Source organism: Lissotriton vulgaris, chromosome 4_1 (genome assembly GCF_964263255.1).
Source record: "Lissotriton vulgaris chromosome 4_1, aLisVul1.2, whole genome shotgun sequence".
Lineage (NCBI taxonomy): Eukaryota > Metazoa > Chordata > Amphibia > Caudata > Salamandridae > Lissotriton > Lissotriton vulgaris.
The window spans coordinates 1287818517-1287838536 of NC_141691.1; the positions used below are offsets into that span (position 1 = coordinate 1287818517).

A 20020-nucleotide genomic window follows, 5' to 3' on the forward strand; every position below is an offset into this window, starting at 1 on the left:
GTAGGTCGCCCCCCAGCCACCGCACGGTCCTCCTGTGACGCTGCTCCTGTGACCCCGCCATTGCCTTGCCCCTGCCGCTGCCTGGTGCAGCGTGAGCCTCTCTGGTCTCGCCTCCTCTTTCCTGCCTTGGTTTCTGTCCTTGCATTGATTTGTGTCCTTGCCCTATTTTGTGCCTTTTTTCCTTGATTGTGTCTTTTGATTCTCGCCTTCCGTGCCCGCTTCTGAGCCCGCAGTGCCCCTGGGCCCTCTCCCCGCCCTCCCCCCGTCTTCCCTCTCTACCAATCCCTGCCGCTGCGTCCCTGCGGCCCCGCCGCACCCATTTGCTGCTGCCCACCTCCCAGCTGCTCTGCCCTCCCTCTTCCCCACATATGGAGGCCGCGCAGCGGTGAAGGGAGCGACCTTTGACCCTGTTCTCAGGTAGGTCGCCCCCCAGCCACCGCACGGTCCTCTGGTGACACTGCTCCTGTGCCCCCGCCGTCGCCTTGCCCCTGCCGCTGCCTGGTGTGGCGTGAGCCTCCCTGGTCTCGTCACCTGTTTCCTGACTTGGTTTGTGTCCTTGCATTGTTCTGTGTCCTTGCATTGATTTGTGTCCTTGCCCTATTTTGTGCCCTTTTTCCTTGATTGTGTCTTTTGATTCTCGCCTTCCGTGCCCCCTTCTGTGCCAGGCAGTGCGCCTGGGCCCTCTCCCCGCCCTCCCCTCGGCTTCCCTCGCTACCACTCCCGCCGCGGCGACCCAGTGGCCCCGCCCTGCTGCTCCCATTCGCTGCCCCGCTCCCGCCTCCCAGCTGCTCCGCTCTCCCTCTTCCCCACATATGGAGGCCGCGCAGTGGGCGCGCCGCTGGCGCGCCAAAAGCAATCCCGTCTGCGCCTGGACCGCGCCCAGCGCCAGAACCCTTGGACCCCACGCCCCCAGCAACGCCAGACTGCACTACGACTCCAGCACCCTCCACGCACTCAACACCGGACAAGACCACCCCTGCTACCGGGCAACCCCGAAGCGCACCCAAGGGCCCTTCGCCTGCCGGAACGTCAGATTCACCAGCATCCAGCCAACCAAACCGCCAACCAGAGAACCCAACCACCTTCACTGCATCCTCCTCAAAACCCGCTCCGCTTGCAAGCACGCCATCGAACTCTAGGACCTCCTTGACTCTACCGCCCCCGACTTCGCTTTCCTGACAGAGACCTGGCTGAACGCCACTTCAGCACCAGACATCGCCATAGCCATCCCACAGGACTACAAGATCTCCCGCAGAGACCGCACCAACGGAGTGAGAGGGGGAATCTCCATCATCCACAAGGATACCCTCAGAGTCTCGACCAACACCCACGACACCCTCACCAACGCCAAGCACATGCACTTCCAGATCCACACCGACCCCAACACCACCCTCAGAGGAACACTCGTCTGCAGACCACCCGGACCATGACCACAGTTCAGCGACACCATCGCTGACCTCGTCAGCACCCACACCCTCGCCTCCACGGACTACATCCTCCTCGGGGACCTGAACTTCCACCTCGAGAACAACAACGACGTAAACTCCACTACCCTGATCGACAACCTCGCCAACCTCTGACTCAAACAGCTCGTGACGACACCCACCCACGCTGCTGGACACACGCTGGACCCCATCTTCTCCACAAGCCCCCACGTCTCCTTCAACCACACCACCGAACCCCACTGGACCGACCACAGATGCGTCCACTTCACCTTCAGGAAACCCACCACACACCACCGCACCCAACAGTTGCCACGCCGCTGCTGGGGCAAGGTCACCAAGGACCAACTGACTACCACCCTCGCCCTGAGACCACCCGCCGACCCCACCGACCCCGACACCGCCGCAACGAACCTCAAACAGTGGATCAACGACTGCGCCAACACCCTCACGCCTCTCAAGACTTCCACAACCAACCACACCAACAAGAAAGCCGCCTGGTTCACCGAATAACTCTGAATCTCCAAGAGCACCTGTCGGAAGCTGGAAAAGAAATGGCTTCACGACCAAACACCAGACAGCCACACAGCCCACAAGAGCGCCACCCGCAGACACCACCAACTCATCAGGACCGCCAAGAGGACCACCTTCAAGGACCGCCTAGACAACAATGCTCACAATACCAAAGAGCTCTTCAGCATTGTGAAAGAACTCTCCAACCCCAGCTCCAACACGAATGACATCCCACCATCACAGGACCTGTGCGACTCACTGGCCACCTTCTTCCACCGCAAGATCACCGACATCCACGAGAGCTTCAACTCGGACACCCCCGCACTCACCACCGAGTCCACCACCCCTGCGACCACCGCCCGCACCAGTCGCCTGACCGCCTGGTCCAACGTTAACGACGAAGACACCATCAAAACCATGAACTCAATCCACTCCAAATCCCCATCTGACACCTGCCCTCACCACGTCTTCAACAAAGCCAGCACAACCATCGTGCCCCACCTCCGGAAAACAATCAACAGTTCCTTCGAGACAGTAACCTTCCCAGAAAGCTGGAAGCACGCCGAGATCAACGCCCTTCTGAAGAAGCCCAAGGCGGACCCCAAGGACCTCAAGAACTTCCGGCCCATCTCCCTGCTCCCGTTCCTGGCAAAAGTGACAGAAAAGATTGTCAACAAACAGCTAACCCGCTACCTTGAAGACAACAACATCCTGGACCCTTCCCAATCCGGTTTCTGCAGCAACCACAGCACCGAGACCGCCCTCATCGCCGCCACTGACGACATTAGGATCCTGATGGACAAAGGAGAAACAGCCGCCCTCATCCTCCTGGACCTATCAGCAGCCTTTGACACAGTCTGCCACCGCACCCTATCAGCCCGCCTCCACGATGCTGGAATCCAAGAGAAGGCCCTGGCCTGGACCACATCTTTCCTCTCCGGCAGAACCCAGAGCGTCCGCCTCCCACCCTTCCCCCCGAAAACCACAGAGATCATCTGCGGCGTCCCACAAGGATCCTCTCTCAGCCCGACGCTGTTCAATATCTACATGGCACCGCTCGCCCTCGTCACACGACAACAGAACCTCAACATCATCTCCTACGCCGACGACACCCAGCTGATCATATCCCTCACCGAAGACCCTCACACCGCCAAAGCCAACCTCCACAGAGGAATGACGGCCGTTGCCGACTGGATGAAGGACAGCAGACTGAAGCTGAATTCAGACAAGATGGAGGTCCTCATCCTCGGACCCACCCCATCATCCTGGGACGACTCCTGGTGGCCCACATCGTTAGGCACAGCCCCGGAACCCACAGACCACGCACGCAACCTGGGGGTCATCCTCAACTCCACCCTCTCCATGACCAGGCAAGTCAACGCAGTCTCCGCATCCTGCTTCAACACCCTCTGAATGCTCCGCAGGGTCTTCAAATGGATCCCTCCCGACACGAGAAAAAACGTCACCCAGGCCCTCGTCACCAGCAGACTCGACTACGGGAACGCCCTCTACTCAGGAACGACAACCAAGCTCCTGAGATGACTACAAAGAATCCAGAACGCATCGGCACGACTGATCCTCAACGTCCCCCGACGTAGCCACATCACACCCCACCTGAGAGGCCTGCACTGGCTTCCCGTCAACAAGATGATCACCTTCAAGCTCCTCATCCATGCACACAAGGTACTACACAACACCGGACCCACATACCTCAACAACCGACTCAGCTTCCACACCCCCACCCGAAAACTCCACTCAGCCAATCTCGCCCTCGCCACAGTTCCCCGTATCCGGAAGACCACTGTCCGTGGCAGATCCTTCTCCTACCTCGCCGCCAAGACCTGGAACGCTCTCCCCACCAGCCTACGACAGACCCAGGACCTGCTAGCCTTCAGAAGACTCTTCAAGACCTGGCTCTTCGATCAGTAGCGCCACCCCCAAAGCCTTGAGACCCTTACGGGTATGCAGCGCGCTTTACAAATGTATTGATTGATTGATTTATTGAACTCCAGTCCATCTCAAACATTTGGTTAGTAACAGAGGAAAGACAGGCCTGCATTTTTTGGTCTCACCTAGAGACTGCATTAGCTAACTTGCCAGTCTCATGTTTTAAAAATATCATGATGACTATACGAACAAATATGCCTTCATAGATAACAGGGCCTTTCGTCAACCTTCTTCATCCATTGGCCTTTTCTAGTGTCATTCACATTTTGCTTCCATCCAATCAGGTGATGGGATACCCTCTTCATCTTGTGTGATGAGTGTTGGTATTTTGGCTGAGCACATGTGTATAGCTGCCTGAAAAGAAGAGCCTTTTGGGCCCAGTGTTGGTTTGCCTGGGCTGCTGCACTACTCCTTTATTTTTATATTTATTATTTGTTGTCAGTTTTTTCTGCATCTTGTGAACCGTTGAAAATAATACATTGCATGCTTGCCAAGACCAGACATATTGGTTTTACCAATGTTTGTTTAAAATGACGCACCTTACTTTTTTACTCAAACTGATTTCACTGAACATGTGCGTGAAATCCACGCTGCAGGGACTTAACGGTGAGCCTTTCCACACAAAGAGAGTTCTGTACACAAACTGATTATTTCAGACATTGAGTGTAAAAAATGTCTGCACATTCTGGGTCTGGACCTCTGTACAGAACAAGTGGTGCATTCAGCAGAGCCCAGCTGAGGGGCCGTTCCTCTGAGAATGGTAATGGCTGTGTGTGGCAAGCTTCAAAATAGCCAGTATTTGCATTGCTGCGTCCTGTTGCTGCAATAAATATTCAAAAAGAGATGATATCAAGAGAACCTTTCCCCCTGACTGCCCTGGCTCATGCAGGGAAGACACGGTCAATTAACTACAATTATGCCTGCTGTTCCTGGGCTTAAATAGAGCTCTGTTCATATACAGAGCGTTTCTACTTCTTAAGCACGTCAAAGTCAGGCGTTGCCTTTTCAACATTTATTTTCTTCTGCTTTGGTCCTCTTTTCATGCTCCACCCTCCAAACCCACAATCTCTCTCTTTCTCATCATCCATTTCAGTTTCTCAAGCCCAACTCTCATGACTGAAGTGGCTACCTGGATAAATTCCAGTTACCTCAAGCTGAACTCGGACAAGACCGAAATTCTGGTCTTCAGGAAAGATACTTCAGCTTGGGACCTGGTGGCACACGGACCTCGTACCCACCCTCATGCCTTAATCTTGAGCAAGAAATCTCAGAATCATCAGAGACAACAAACTGGACATGGCCGCCCAGATCAATGCAGTATCCTCGTCCTGCTTCAACAGATGCTGAAGAAAATCTTCAGGTGGTTGGTTACCAGGCAAAACCAAGAAAACGATCACCCATGCCCTCATCATTAGCAGATTATAGACTATGAGAACACCCTGTACACAGGGATAACCATTGGCTCACAAGAAGAGTGCAAACTATCCAAAACGCAGTAGCCAGACTAGTCCTCAAAACCACATATCGAGCACACTTCACACCACACCTTAAGGAACTCCATTGGCTCCTGATACAAACGTGCGCACACTTCAATCTTCTCGCCACCAACATTCTACAAAGCACTCCACAACACTAGCTGAATAGGCGCATTCATTTTCACCAACCTTCCAGACACCTCCGCTCTGCTGGTCTCTCACTAGCACACACCCCTTGCATACACATACCTGGCTCCTAAATCCTGAAACTACCTCCCTCAACACAACTCCTCTCTTTTTGCCTTCTGCAAGACGCTGAATAGCAGGTTTTTTGAGTAAACCGTCCACACTACCACAAATGGCGGCTGGATACTCTAAGAAGTGATAAGTGCGCTAGAAAAACATGAATAACATACCATAATATAACCTTCCTTTCCTAGCTTTCCAGATCTAGTGCCATCCTTTCACCTGTCTGTATCATTCATGCATCTATACATAGGGCCTCTCCACATTTTCTTCCCCCTTTCACTTTTTGTCACCTCCTTTGCTTCTCTTGACCTTACATTTCGCTGTATTCCCTACCTTTCTCGAGTTCTCCCACTGTACTACTGTATTATGTAAATAGTTATAATTGGTGCAGAGATGGAGCAAATTGATTGTGCTCTGTTACATGTTAGCAGTGGCATCTGGTCCATTGAGGAGATGATGACATTTCCCTTGCACTGAGTCATCACTTGTTTTCTAATATGATTGACCAAGGCCATACTTTGGGCCTCAGTCCTTATTCTGTGTGACTAAATGTACCCCACATTGTTTTTGTTAGATGGATTGTCAGCGTTTGGAGAAGCTGACTGATGTTTTGTGAATGTGTGTCCGTATGTGTGTTTCTGTCTATTTGTGTGTCTGTGTGTCGTTTGTGCGAATGCATGTATTAAGTGACAAGTCAATTCAGTGGCTCAGTACAGCTACTCCCGAGCAGTCCCAACAGTACTGGCAAGCGAAATATTACGGGGAACATCAGGCATTCCTGGCCATAGCATGGCTTTACCGGGTGATACTGGGAATGCCCCTTCCTCGCTAGGCATGCCATGGCAGTGTTTGGCATGTTATGCCGTTATAGAACATAGCAAGGTATTAATTCACATGTCATGGCACAGCTTGGGATATCATGCCATTACTTGGTGTACCATTGCTAGAGATTACTCGTAGTTCAAGCTACTGCTGGGTATATTATGGAGTGACTAAAAGTATCGCCCCATTATGGGGCTTAAGGTTGCGTTGCTGGGAATATATGGACATTACGGGGCACTATGTCATTGAATGACTTTTCTAGATATTTCATGGCATCTCTGAAAATATCCAGTGCAGGCCTGGCCCTTTTGCCAACCTGACATATCTCGGGTAGGCAACAGATTTAATGCCGAATTCCAGAGCTATATGGGCTGTCAAAGCACTGGCATGACAGCTCCCATATCATATTCCAGTCACAGCTTCCTGCAGTGTGTGGATGGTGTCAACATTCTGACTAGGCCGATTTTGGTTTGAAATCCAGCCTTGTGCATATCATGACGTTATTGAAGATTTTACGACATTGCTTGGCATTACCGGGAATAACATAGTTTTACTGAGCCTACGGTGGCCTTGCATGGCATACTGTGGAATCGAAATTTGCCTAGCATTTGTAACGGTAAGTTTCAATTCTATTAAGGACACGGAGGCGAGGATTATGCTTTTCTTTCTTCGCATTTATTACAAATTAGAAAACACAGCAGCCTTAGAAAAGCTCATAATGCAGAGAAATGCTTCAAAACCAACAATAAAGCATTTTTTGTTATATAACTTCAAGGAAAACAATGTCTCTGGGACTACAACTCCCATTACAACAATATAACAGTCCGAAACAGAGTCCTTCCTCTATGTCCACAATCCATAGATAGGCAGTCCTTTCTCCCTGTTCCTCCTCTTTCTTCGCGCAAGTTACGCCATCAGTTCATTGGTCTGGCTTGGAACCATCATTTCCTAACAGAAGAAACAGAACTGCGTCAGCGTCGTAACGGACAAGTCAGGATTTCACAATTGAGTCAACTATGCAAGGTTTCAGATTTAACCATGATGGAAAATTTCAAAACCTGATTACTTACTGCCATACGGGGGGGTGTCGCTTGACGATATACTGGGTGGGATAATCCTCGCCTCCGTGTCCTTAATAGAATTGAAACTTACCGTTACAAATGCTAGGCAAATTTCGATTCTATGGCAGGACCGGAGGCTCAGATTATGCTAGTTCAAAGCTTACTTACCACCAAGCTTGCAATATCCACCACCGGCTTAAAGTAAAACCTCTTAAAGGTGGAATCGGAGGACCAGTCCGCGGCCCGCATCAAATCCTCTAAACGAGCTCCTGCAGAGAAAGCCTTAGAGGCCATGGCCCCTCTGGCAAAGTGAGCTCCGAAACGTTTAGTATCAATACCTGCCTCTTGCATGACCCAACGCACCCACCTGGCTATGGTGGGGGAAGAGACCGCATGGTGTGGTTTACGCAAGGCAATTAACAATTGTCTCTCGCCCGGAGGGCGAATGTCCCAAGTCATATCTTCATAAGCTTTCAGACACTGAACAACACATAGCTTCGGGACATCTTTGAAAGCCGGGTACGAAATCGTTCTAGAAGCCGACTTTGTGCGGCGACCAATTGTGAATGTGACACCATCTGGTGAGAACACTCGTGCTGAGACATCTAGAGCACGCACATCCGACACTCTCCGGCAGGACACCAAGCACAGCAACATAGCCAGTTTCGCCGAGAGTTCCTTGACCGATAGGTACCTGTTAGGTTGCCAGGACAAAAAGAGATTCAAAACCAAATTGACGTCCCAAAGGACTGAGTACCGGGGCTCTGGTGGCAACGCTAGTCGGACGCCCCGCAAAAGTCGGCATACGAAAGGGTGTACTCCGATCGGAGCACCGTCAACTGGGTGATGCGCCGCCGATATAGCGGAACGCACAGCATTAATCGTGCGGTAGGCAAAACCACCCACGGCCAATTCCGTCAAATAATTCAGCACGGGTACGAGTCCTGCGACCAAGGGATCCAAACTCCGTCGAAGACACCAACGCACCCACTTAGACCAAGCGGATTTGTAGCGCTTCGACGTACTGGCAGCCCAGGCCTTGGATAACAGACCTTCAGCTGCTCTCGAAAGGCCCGGGAGCGACCAACGTCTCCTGAAAGCCTCCATGCCATGAGGCGGAGAGAGCCGTGAACGATGAGAGGATGAGGATCCCGATCCGGGTTGAGTAGCAGGTGAGGAGACCGGGGGAGTAGGATTGGAGAATCCCAGGAAAGTTCCAGAAGAACTGGAAACCAGACTTGGTACCTCCAGAGCGGCGTCACCAACACCAGCTCCACTTCCTGCCGGCGAACCTGCGCCGCCGTTCGCATCACCATCGAAAAAGGTGGAAACGCAAAGGGCTTCTCCTTGCTCCAGTCCTGGAGAAACGCATCCGTGGCCTCTGCCAGCGGATCCGGCCTCCAACTGAAGAATCTCGGGAGTTGGTGATCCAAGCGGGACGCAAACAGGTCCAGTGAGAAAGGACCCCACAGCCCGTTGAGCCAGCGAAAGACCTGGACATCCAACATCCACAGACTGGAATCTCGAAGGTACCTGGAGTGCCAGTCTGCCACCTGGTTGGCCTGACCCGGCAGGTACTCCGCCGTCACCGATACGTGATGGTCTAGGCAGTAATCCCAGAACTGCTTTGCCAAATTCGCCAGTGCCCGGGACCTCGCGCCCCCCAGGTGGTTCACGTACCGCACTGCCGAAACATTGTCCATTTTCAATAGTACGCACGACTTCACTGAGTCCCTGGTCCAGCAGCGTACTGCAAAGGAACCCGCCAGAAGCTCCAGACAGTTGATATGCAACTTCTGTTCCTCCAAGGACCAAGTGCCGCCTGTTGAAAAATCCCCACAGCGCGCTCCCCAACCGACTCGGCTGGCATCGGATTCGATGACGAGGTCCGGGGAAGATCCGAAAATTGCCCGACCATTCCAGGCTTCCATGTGGGTAAGCCACCACAACATTTCTTCCTTGACCTCCTCCGATAGGGGAACCATTTGGTCGTAGGACACGCCTCTGCGTAGATGATAAGCTTTGAGGCGCTGGAGGGCCCTGTAGTGCAGAGGGCCCGGAAAGATGGCCTGAATCGAGGACGACAGCAGGCCCACCACTCTGGCAACTTGACGCAACGACGTGTGAGACCTCGCAATTGTCTGTCGCAAGACGTGCTTGATCTTGGACATCTTCCGGGGCGGAAGACTCAGGGAAGCATCGACGGAGTCTATGACAAACCCCAAAAATTCTACTCTCTGAGAGGGTACGAGAACCGACTTGTCTCCATTGATGACGAAACCGAGCTCTTGGAGTAGGTCGATCGTCCGGTCCAGCTGAGAAAGCAAGCTGTGTGGACATTGCGCCATCAGTAAAATGTCGTCTAGATAGACAATTAGACGAATTCCCTGCGCTCGCAAGAACTCCACCACGGGATGTAACACTTTGGTGAAACACCACGGGGCCGAGGATAGACCGAACGGAAGAGCCGTGAATTCGAACACCTGTTCCCGCCAAAGGAACTGGAGGAAGCGACGATGAGGAGGGTAGATCGGAACCACAAGATAAGCATCCTTGAGATCCAACCGTACAAACCAATCCCGTGGAAGGAGGATATCTCGAAGGAGATGAATTCCCTCCATTTTGAAATGATGATAGACCAACCACCCATTGAATTCTTTGAGGTTGATCACCGGCCGACGACCTCCACCGGGTTTGTCCACTAGGAAAAGATTGCTGAGGAAGCCCGACGGGTGCCGAGTTGATTGGCGAACGGCCCTTTTGCGGAGAAGTTCCGCGACCTCCTCGTCTATCAACTGGGCATCGGCCACGGAAAAGATTATAGGGCGCGGGGCGCATTCCTGAAAAGGTTGATCGTAGAATTCGATATGAAACCCGCGGATAGTTTGGAGCACCCAAGCATCTGCCGTAAGTTCCACCCACGCCCTCCGAAAGGCCGCTAGGCGACCGCCAATCTGGACCTGCTCTGCGGGGATAACACTCACCGTGTGTGTTGGAAGCGTTGGAGTTCTTTCTGAAGCCTCGACCTCCGAAACGCTGCCCTCTTGTAGGATAGAAGGAGTTGAAGTTGGCTGAGGTGTTGTACTGACCTCGCCCGGAGCCTTGCCCTCTGTTGCCGGCATTCTGCCCGCCACGGCCGGTCCCGCGGCCCCTACCGCGACCGGCCCCTTGAGAGAAACGCTGCTGGAACACGCGTTTGATACTGGACTGAGCTCTGTCAAGGGACGTGAAGGTAGACACGAACTTCCCTAACTCTTTAATGAACGGTTCTCCGAAGAGACCACCTTGGGCAACCGCTCCTGCCTCCGAAGAGGCCAAGTCTCCTAACTTAGGATCTAGCTTTATTAGGAAGGACCTCCGCCGTTCGGTGGAAAGGGCGCAGTTGGCATTGCCCAAGAAAACAATCACCCTCTGCGCCCAATTTGACAAGACGTCGGGGTCGATGGCGGAGCCAGTAACTTTAGCCTCCTCCGCCATGTCAAGGATCTTAGTAATGGGCCCTACTGCGTCGAGCATTTTGTCTTGGCATGACCGCCAGGATCTGTCAATGCCCCTACGCGGATCCTTCATAAACTTTGCCAGAAACGTTGCCATCTTTGCGTCTAAATCCGGTGTCATGGCAACTTTTCCCTCCAAGGTGGGCCTAGGACATTCCCCACGGAGACATCCCCTGGCTTCCTGCTCCAGAGGTTTGCGCAACCGACTAGCCACGAACTTTGCCACCTTGTCGCCCGGGGCCCAGGCTGCGGACCGCGGATGCATTATTTCATCCGGGTCCAGCATACCTGAGCTGTCCCGCGGTAACTCAGTGGCCGAGCTCGAAGGTCGCCAGGAACGCACCGATTCCTCGTCCCCGTCCGAATCCTGGGAGTCCCTCGGAGACGAAGGGGCAGTCCCAGTAGCCACCACCGAAGCGGGGGCCGCAGGCTGGTCAGGTGGGGACTCGGTCGCCTTAGCCAAGAATGCGTCACGCAGACGTTCAAAGGCACCCTTGTCCACCCCCTGAGCACCCTCCGACAACCCCCCTTTGCAGGGTTTCTTAGGAGCAGGGGGGCCCTCACCTGATGAACCTGGGAGGGCATAAGGGATTCCCGACTGCGCCTGCGCTAACTTGGCGCACTCCTCCACTATGCGCGCCGAAAGACGCTCCTCCATAGGGGTTACTACCTCTGTCACGCAGCGGTAGATGGAGCTATCAACTGCTTGATAGAATTCCTCATCCTGCAGATAGGACTGAGAATCACCCCCATAATAGTCGTCCTCCATGCTTTACACAGGAAGCTTTAGGGGGGTTCACACTCTACCCAATAGCTTGGGTGTCACTTAGAATTTAGGGCAGACCAGAGGACTGCAGCAGTTTTGGTTGCCAGGGACTGGCAAAATTAGGGTGCACTCACAACCCCCAGCGCGCAGACCCACCCCAGGGGGACCAGGTCAGCTGCCTCACCGCGCGCTGCCACACCAGTTAAACACGAGTGCCAAAACCTGCCAAGTCGGCGTCAACGCGGTAGAACACCGCAGTACAGACCCCCACCGGGGCGTTCACACAAGGGGCAAAAAGGTACAGACCCGGTATACGGGCGTTTAATGAGGCAGAGTAGAGGGCTCGGCTCCGCGGCGGTTGGTCTCCTCAGCGCGGCTCCCCTGTGAGGAGAAACTCGCGCTGGAGACCAACGAGACGCGGCCGCGCCCCCTAGCGGTCGACTGCGCACCGCAACACACACACCGGGAACAGTCGCGAAGGAAGCGAAACGGCGCTTCCGCGACTTAAATGGGGCTCTGAAATGAAAGAGAACAACAGAGACCCATAGCCCCAATAAAAACCAACATTACAGTGCATAAATACAGTACAAAATTCCCTTAACAACAACAACTGTGAGAGGGAAAGCAAAAACACTTAACTGGCTGCGGAAGCAGCGAAGAAAGAGGAGGAACAGGGAGAAAGGACTGCCTATCTATGGATTGTGGACATAGAGGAAGGACTCTGTTTCGGACTGTTATATTGTTGTAATGGGAGTTGTAGTCCCAGAGACATTGTTTTCCTTGAAGTTATATAACAAAAAATGCTTTATTGTTGGTTTTGAAGCATTTCTCTGCATTATGAGCTTTTCTAAGGCTGCTGTGTTTTCTAATTTGTAATAAATGCGAAGAAAGAAAAGCATAATCTGAGCCTCCGGTCCTGCCATAGAATTATTGTGCACATTAAGGCATTTGCTTGCCACCTCTTACCGTGACAGGAAAATGCATGTAATCACATTGCTTGTCGTAACTTGACCTATTGCAGCTTTGCTTGGAATATTGTGACATAGTTTAGAAGACCTTTAAATTAGCACATAATCACATTTTTCAGCGCAATAAGTCACTACCTGATGTACGATAAGCCTTTGGTGTTTTATTGTGATCCATGGCATGTACTGGCCATTCTGGCCTTGTACGACATTGTTGGGATGATTACAGCATGACTGGCCATGTCATGGCTGCACGTGGCATGTGATTGCATTGCTTGCCTTATACATTACATTGTTTAGCACATACTAGCATTGTTTGACTTAATGTCTTTGCTCACATAATGGCGTGACATGGCTTATATCAATTGGCGGAACATGATGGCCTTCAATTGCATATCATGGTGGCTTCTGTGTATGTGACGTGGAACTTGGCCATTTCAGGCTTACCCTGGGTATGTGAGAGCGATCAAGGACATATAAAGCTATTCCTGGCATATGATGTGGTACATAGACACAGGAATATGAGACTGAGCATGGGAATGCACGACTATATCGGTCCAAGTGGGGCATTTGTAAATGACAGTACTTAGTGAAATCGACAGCTGATACTGGGGAGACAACATGAGTGCATTTGCTAACTAATTAAAAGCTGGTCTTCATGGGTAAGGTGTATTTGTTTAATGATTAGTTAATATTTGAGGGGAAATTCGCTTATCTACTAAATATGAAAATCCGATTTTGGTGTCAAAAAAGCACGTTTTCTGTATCTATAACTTACTGTTTGAGGAGAAAACAAGATTTCTAAAAATGACCAGCCGGTATTTTGGGACAAAATGAGTGATATTGCAAAAACGCTGAATATGAGGTTATTTAAAGGATAATTTATTTTACGACTGATGCAATGGCATCCTTCCTTTGGTTTTGGGAAGTATTTTGATGCTGTTTTTGCGGTTCTGTTGTGTCCCATAAAGGCATTTCATGATTTATATTGATAGTTTATTATGAACTTATTATTGTATACAATTGCTGTCAGACTGACGCAGTTTAACGGACATGCCTGCTTTGTAAACTTGAGGTTTATCTATATGGGTAAAGATCACCACTGGTGGAAATACTAAAATTGTGGATACACATGATGAAAATTTCCAGGCTATCATCTATTTAGGCAGAATTAAGTTATGTTTAATTAATTTCTACAACAATGATTTCTCATCCCAACCCAATAATAATTTTAAAGGCTGTTTGATTTTATCGATAATATTGTGGATGGACAAACTTATGGCAAATTTGACGGGATCATACTGGGAGGCGATTTTAATGCCCATATCCACAAGGCTAATTCCAACGTAGTCACCCCTTTTAGGCGGGTGCCACCTTGTAAAAGAGGGGAGGAATTGCTTAATCACATAGCTACCCGTGACTTAATCAATGTCATGGAGATAGCCAGCCGCACCACGGGCGAAGGACCCTTGGCCACATACACAGGGCGTGGCTGTTCTTCAACCATTGACTCTGTCTTCATTTCCTCGCTACTTGTGGACTATTTAATAAAGGCAGACGTCCCCAGTACTACATATAGCGATCACAACCCTATCCTGACTATTTTTAACTCTATCAAAAGACTGGACAAGCGACAGGAAATAGGGTCAACTAACCTAACGGTATCAACTGATAAACTCAGAGTAATTTGGAAGGGGATTGATAATAAGGGGCTCTTATCACGCATTTCGAACAAGCACCCCCAACTGATAGATACTTGTTTATGGATGTATGACGGTACCAGGCATACTATTACCACGCATACCATTACAACGCGGTATTTACAACGCATACCGTTACAACGCATAGCGCTTTGAGGTGCTGGATAGTGGTAAGTATAATTTTATATTCCAACTCCATTCCCCAATGACACTAGGGAAGGTGTTGGATATAAAATTAAACTTATTCCCTATCCTAGAGCGCCCCCCCAGCGCAATGCGTTGTAATGGTATGCGTGGTAATGCCTGCGTTGTAAGTGTAGTGCGTGGTAAAAAATGCGTGGTATACCCTTGTTTATCTATCGATCACCTGGGCACCGAAATTATAGCGGCCTTTGTTCGACTGTACGCGGCTTTTAAAGAAGAGATCTACAAACCAGTCAAACGCACCAATAAAGATCCCAGGTGGTTTGACAGTACCTGCTCGAAAGCAAATCGGGAACTAAGGGAGGCTCTCTCAGCGAAACCTCGAGACCAGCCCCTGGTAAGACTACTAAGAGCACGTTAAAAACAGATCACAAAAACCCAGACAGAAGAAATTCTGAAGAACAAGTGGGATTCTCTCGCCCGCTCAGCCGCCCTAAAAGATGTCGCCGGGTTTTGGGGCGAGGTCAAATCTCTAAGGTCCTTAGGATCAAATATTTCCCCCATTAACTGCAATATATCAAGTAAAATGTGGGAAGACCATTTCTCACATATTTATGCGGCACCCTGTGTATCAGTTGACACTTATCCAGTTATGGCTCTTAATTTTTCAATAATGGAGATGGAAGACGCCATAAATCAGAGTGCAGGCAACAAGGCACCTGGTCCTGATGGGCTATCTATCGATCAAATCAAATCAGAGCCCGAATTCTGGTCTCCCCTGTTGTGCAATGTTTTTAATAACCTGACTGACTCCCCCACCCCGGATACCTGGTCTAATAGCATCATCGTCTCCATTTTTAAGAAGGGTGACAGACTCAACCCTAGTTTCTATCGTCCTATATCTTTAATTGACAATACTTTGAAGATTTTAGGCAGAGTCATCTTTAATAAGATCAGGGCCTGGGGTGAGGAGAATAGGATTTTACACCCATGTCAGTTAGGCTTTAGAAGCAATGTGGGGACTGTGGAGCAATGTCTGAACTTGAGCCTAATAATGGGCAAATACATTATAGCTAAAAAGGCACCCCTGTATTTAGGATTTATGGACCTAAGTTCAGCATTCGATTTTGTTAATCGCTCCAAACTATGGGGGGTCCTTTTAAATTATGGGTTGGACAAAGCACTTGTATATTTCCTTGCCCATTTGCACAGTGACTTAAAAGCCCGCGTTAGAGTAAATAGCAAAGGGGAGGTCTCAGAGGACATTTTAATTGGTAGGGGGGTCAGACAAGGTTGTGTCTTGGCCCCCCTGCTTTTTATTTTGTATATAAATGAATTAAGTAGCTCATTGTCCAACTTAACTAATGATGTACCTAGTATTAATGGAACTTTACTTCCCTGTCTCTTATACGCAGACGATGCGGTCCTTATGGGCCGCACCCCGAAAGCACTGCACATTTTAATAACGGGCTTTGTCTCTTATATGGCGGACCTTGGGCTAAGTACCAATTTTAATAAATCGTATATAATGTCGTGCGGGCCTAAAAGATATAACATTCAGCGCATCGTTTCGGGGAACGATGCCCTAAAAAGCACTTGCACTTTTCCTTACCTAGGCTTAATGTTTTCCAACACATGTTCCTGGCAGCCCCATGTGGCTCATGGGAGGAACAAACTGGGTAAGGCAATTAATTCCATAATCAGCCTTCAGCAACCTAAACATGCTGAAGTAGTAAGCCCGCTACTGCAAATCTATAGAACTCAATGCTTACCAACGGCAACTTATGGTGCAGAGGTATGGGGGTACTCTAATAGCGCCAATATTCAGATTGAAGAAAATAGATTTTGCAGGATGATTCTGGGGGGTACTATCTCAGCACCCACTTACATTTGCCATAGGGAGCTGAATCTTTTTTATGTGGAGGATTTTATTAGGTCAAGACCTGCATTATTCTGGTTAAAAATATGGCGGAACCCGGCCGCTTCTCTGACTCAAGAAATAATCCAGGATTGCCTACGGTGTGATAGGGCACATGATATACCCTGGCTAAGGGCTGTAAAAAGCAGTTTATCAAGTGTGGGTATGGAGCACTTATTTTCTTCCTGTGAAGCCACTGAACAAGTGCAACATAAATTAGTAAGAGGGGCATTGTATAATCTATACCAGAAAGAGCGAGAAATATCTGAGAAATATAAACCTGCCATCATAAGATATATTCCCCTCCTGGTACAGGGTAGCAGGCTTAATAACATGCCGCAGAGATACCTTACAAAAAACTTGGGGAGGTGGAACAGAGGCTTGCTCTTCCGTTTTAGGGATGGTAGCATCAGATTCTCCTTATCATTTCCATTGGGTTTTAACAAAAACTTAGAAACTTTGCAATGTCCCTGTAACCGTGGCTGTAAGCAATCCTTGTTGCATTTTTTGATCTTTTGTGGTTATTATGCTAGATATACAAAACTCTATCTAATTCCATATTTTAAAGAACATGCCAAGATGGATTTTAATCTAGTATTTAAGGAAATATTTCTCTTTAATTGTGATGAAGTAATTTTTAGAGTAAGTTGTTTTCTCCTATCAGCCATACGTTCTCGCACAACTATGAATATGCCTTGAAAATTGAATTATTTGCACAATAGTGTGGTTCCCACTAGTGTTTGAATATCTCTTTGCACCTTGCACTTTACATCTGTTCGTAAGCATATTGTTAATATCTTGCATATAGTTGACTAGTGTATATACTGTTTCTATCTTATACTTAGCCTATCAAATTTACACCTTTGTCTATAATTATTGAGCGCCAGCCCAGTTTTAAAGTGATGTATTTGTAATGTCATGATCGATGGTCCTTTCAAGTTTATTTGCCAGCACCCATCTCATAAATCAACTGTATATTTTAAATTGTTTTATACTGTTTTTAATCATTTATTATGTGAATTGTGTGATAATTTTGTACTTTTATGGATGTTTATATATATCCGAATAAAGATCCTTTGACTTGACTTGACTTTGTAAACTTGAATGATCCCTATAACCTGAGCAACAGTTCTGCTTCCTGTACCTAAAGCAACTGAGATTGTAAAACCCGTGTAGCTTCATTTTCCATCCTATTCTTCCGGCTATACGTGGCTTTATATTTTTATATTACTTGAGAGATTATCTACTCGTAGGTGGGGAAAGTGAAAGGAAATTTGAGCTAGAACTTCAGTAAATGCTTTATATATTTATAAGTGACATGAGTCAACGCCAAACGGCATACCCAAATATTTTCAACTTTAAAATCTATCGCTTTTTAGCAACGTTCCTTAAGAAGCGGTGTTGTAAAATGTACCTTTTGGCTTTTTTTTTTCTTGGTGACAGAACTTTTCAAACACCCATTAAAAGGGCCAGGCTGAATCACTGGACCATTAGACAGCAGAAAAATGTGTGGTTGCTCCTTTATAACTGCCTGTCAAATCTATGACTTTTTAGGCAATTTCTTCGGCAACCTCTCTGCTGTAAAATGCACCATCTGGTACTATTGTTTCAAAATGTTCAAGGGTGGGGTTAATGCAATGCATTTGGTGCGGTTCATCTCCCTCACTTTTCGTGCTTGATCAGTGCAAGTATGTGGAGAAGCTTATGGTACACTTTTTTCAAGGTGCAGCAGTCTGCACTGTTGCTGACTTAGTGAGTAACTTGTAACTTGTAACAAAACATGCTTGGTCTATACATAAGCAGAACATGGTGTGGCATCAGTCACACCATGTTCCCCTTTTGTAACAGGAACAGTGCAAGTATGGTGCAAAACGTGCTTAATACTTTTCTCATTATTGAAGTGCAAAAGTAATGCAAAATCGAAATGCATCATTGTGCGCGCCCATTGCAAAGTGTCACATCATGTTTAGTTACTACGAAATGAGTTCACAAGCCTAAGGGTGAAGATCTCCGTCGCTCCTACCTTTTCTAAGCAGAGATCTCAGCCCCGGTGGTGGAGATCTCTGAATATGTAGGTATATGTTTAAGAAGTAAATGTGAAGTGTGTTAAAGGCAGTGGTGGGAAAATGTGAATTAATTACTACTAAATGGATGGAGGAAAATACGTAATGGGGTTAGGAAAGGACATGCTAACAAAAATGCACATTTGCAAAAGAATAAGACCATTGCCGTTCACAAAATACACTTCTAAATTTACTAGTGTCAAAACGGGCCTAAATGTACTCTAGCCCAGCTTTGTTATATGTAAGCACCACACACTGCCAACCACTGATACTGCCTCAAAAAGAGAGAGTTCCCCAAAGAAACCAGAAAGGACTAGGTGATATAGACAATAAACAAAAAGATTTCCTTTCTGTGTTCCTCAGTTAATTCCCATAATAATAAAACGACCATCTCATGACTACTATGACACAACTTAAGGATTGTTGAAATGTAAAATAGGTTTCATTTGTTTATTTTATTAAAAAGCACTTTTTTTCATCAGTATTACTTTAAAATTGGTTAATACATCAAATAATCTAAGAAACAACACAGTTTTGAGTAATATTCTGGACAAGTGAATCTATTATCACTTTAGTAATTCATATTCTGAACAAAATCTGTTTGTATATCAATAGAAAAATCAGTATTTTGGCATGCAATCCTTGCCCGTCCCTCTCTCTATAACGGCTTTCAATCTTCTTCTGAATCTCTTTCCAACCCACCTCTAACCTCTCACACTTGTATCACCCTCTCTGTTTCCACCGTACCATTCAATACATTAACCATAATGCTGAAAGGTAGAAATTCAAAACTATACTTCAATTTCAGGCATCAGGAGTATATTCCACCGTTACTTTTCTGGCTCTCTGTTCTTCAAGGTGGGTGTTCTTAAGGTTGATGGGTTGATGGAAAGAGCGGCAGAAGAGAAGCGTGCAGCTATATTTGTTTTCCCATTTTTCTTTTCTAGATGGTCATCACATATGGGAAATGGAAGCTAAGACGGACAGAGACATGTTTAAATCAGTAAGTATTTCTGTATTTATATTTATTCATATGAGTGATTGGTATTGCATACACTATAGATGAAACTTAGGCTCACAAATACATAAGAGTTGCTAGTTTGAACATTTTACCTAGACATATTTGAAAACATATTTTTCTGTATGCATGTACGCAAATACGCTTGTCTTCATAACTTTTCAGGGACATGTTTAGACTTAAGCCATTTTACAATAGCAAGCATTCATCCCAGTTTTCCTTAATAGCTATTTTCATGGTCACCCATGCTGGACATGTATAGAAAGTGTCTGCTAACAATGAAGTTAGACTCTTTACAGCAGAGTCCTTACGCCAAAACCACAGTAAAGCAGAAAAACTTCTGTGTCCTTCTCATATGAATGAGCTCATGACAAAAACAAAGTGGACACTAGCAGGGTAGAATTGACAGTGTTTCGAAGTATTCCAGCTATGGGGGATGT

At 48.0% G+C, this 20020-nt stretch overlaps 1 protein-coding gene across 5 annotated transcripts in view; it reads left to right on the forward strand.

Moving 5' to 3' along the window:
• The window catches only part of NFATC1 (nuclear factor of activated T cells 1), a 428485-nt gene that overhangs the window by 230922 nt on the left and 177543 nt on the right, over positions 1–20020 (forward strand). For 4 of the 5 annotated variants that reach the window (XM_086965521.1, XM_086965517.1, XM_086965520.1 and 1 more), the window contains exon 7: positions 19510–19565. The exons of the other annotated variant lie outside the window; for it this stretch is intronic. In XM_086965521.1, coding sequence (XP_086821647.1) covers positions 19510–19565 — 56 coding nt within the window. The remainder of the gene's footprint in view (positions 1–19509; positions 19566–20020) is intronic. 5 annotated transcript variants of the gene reach the window in all.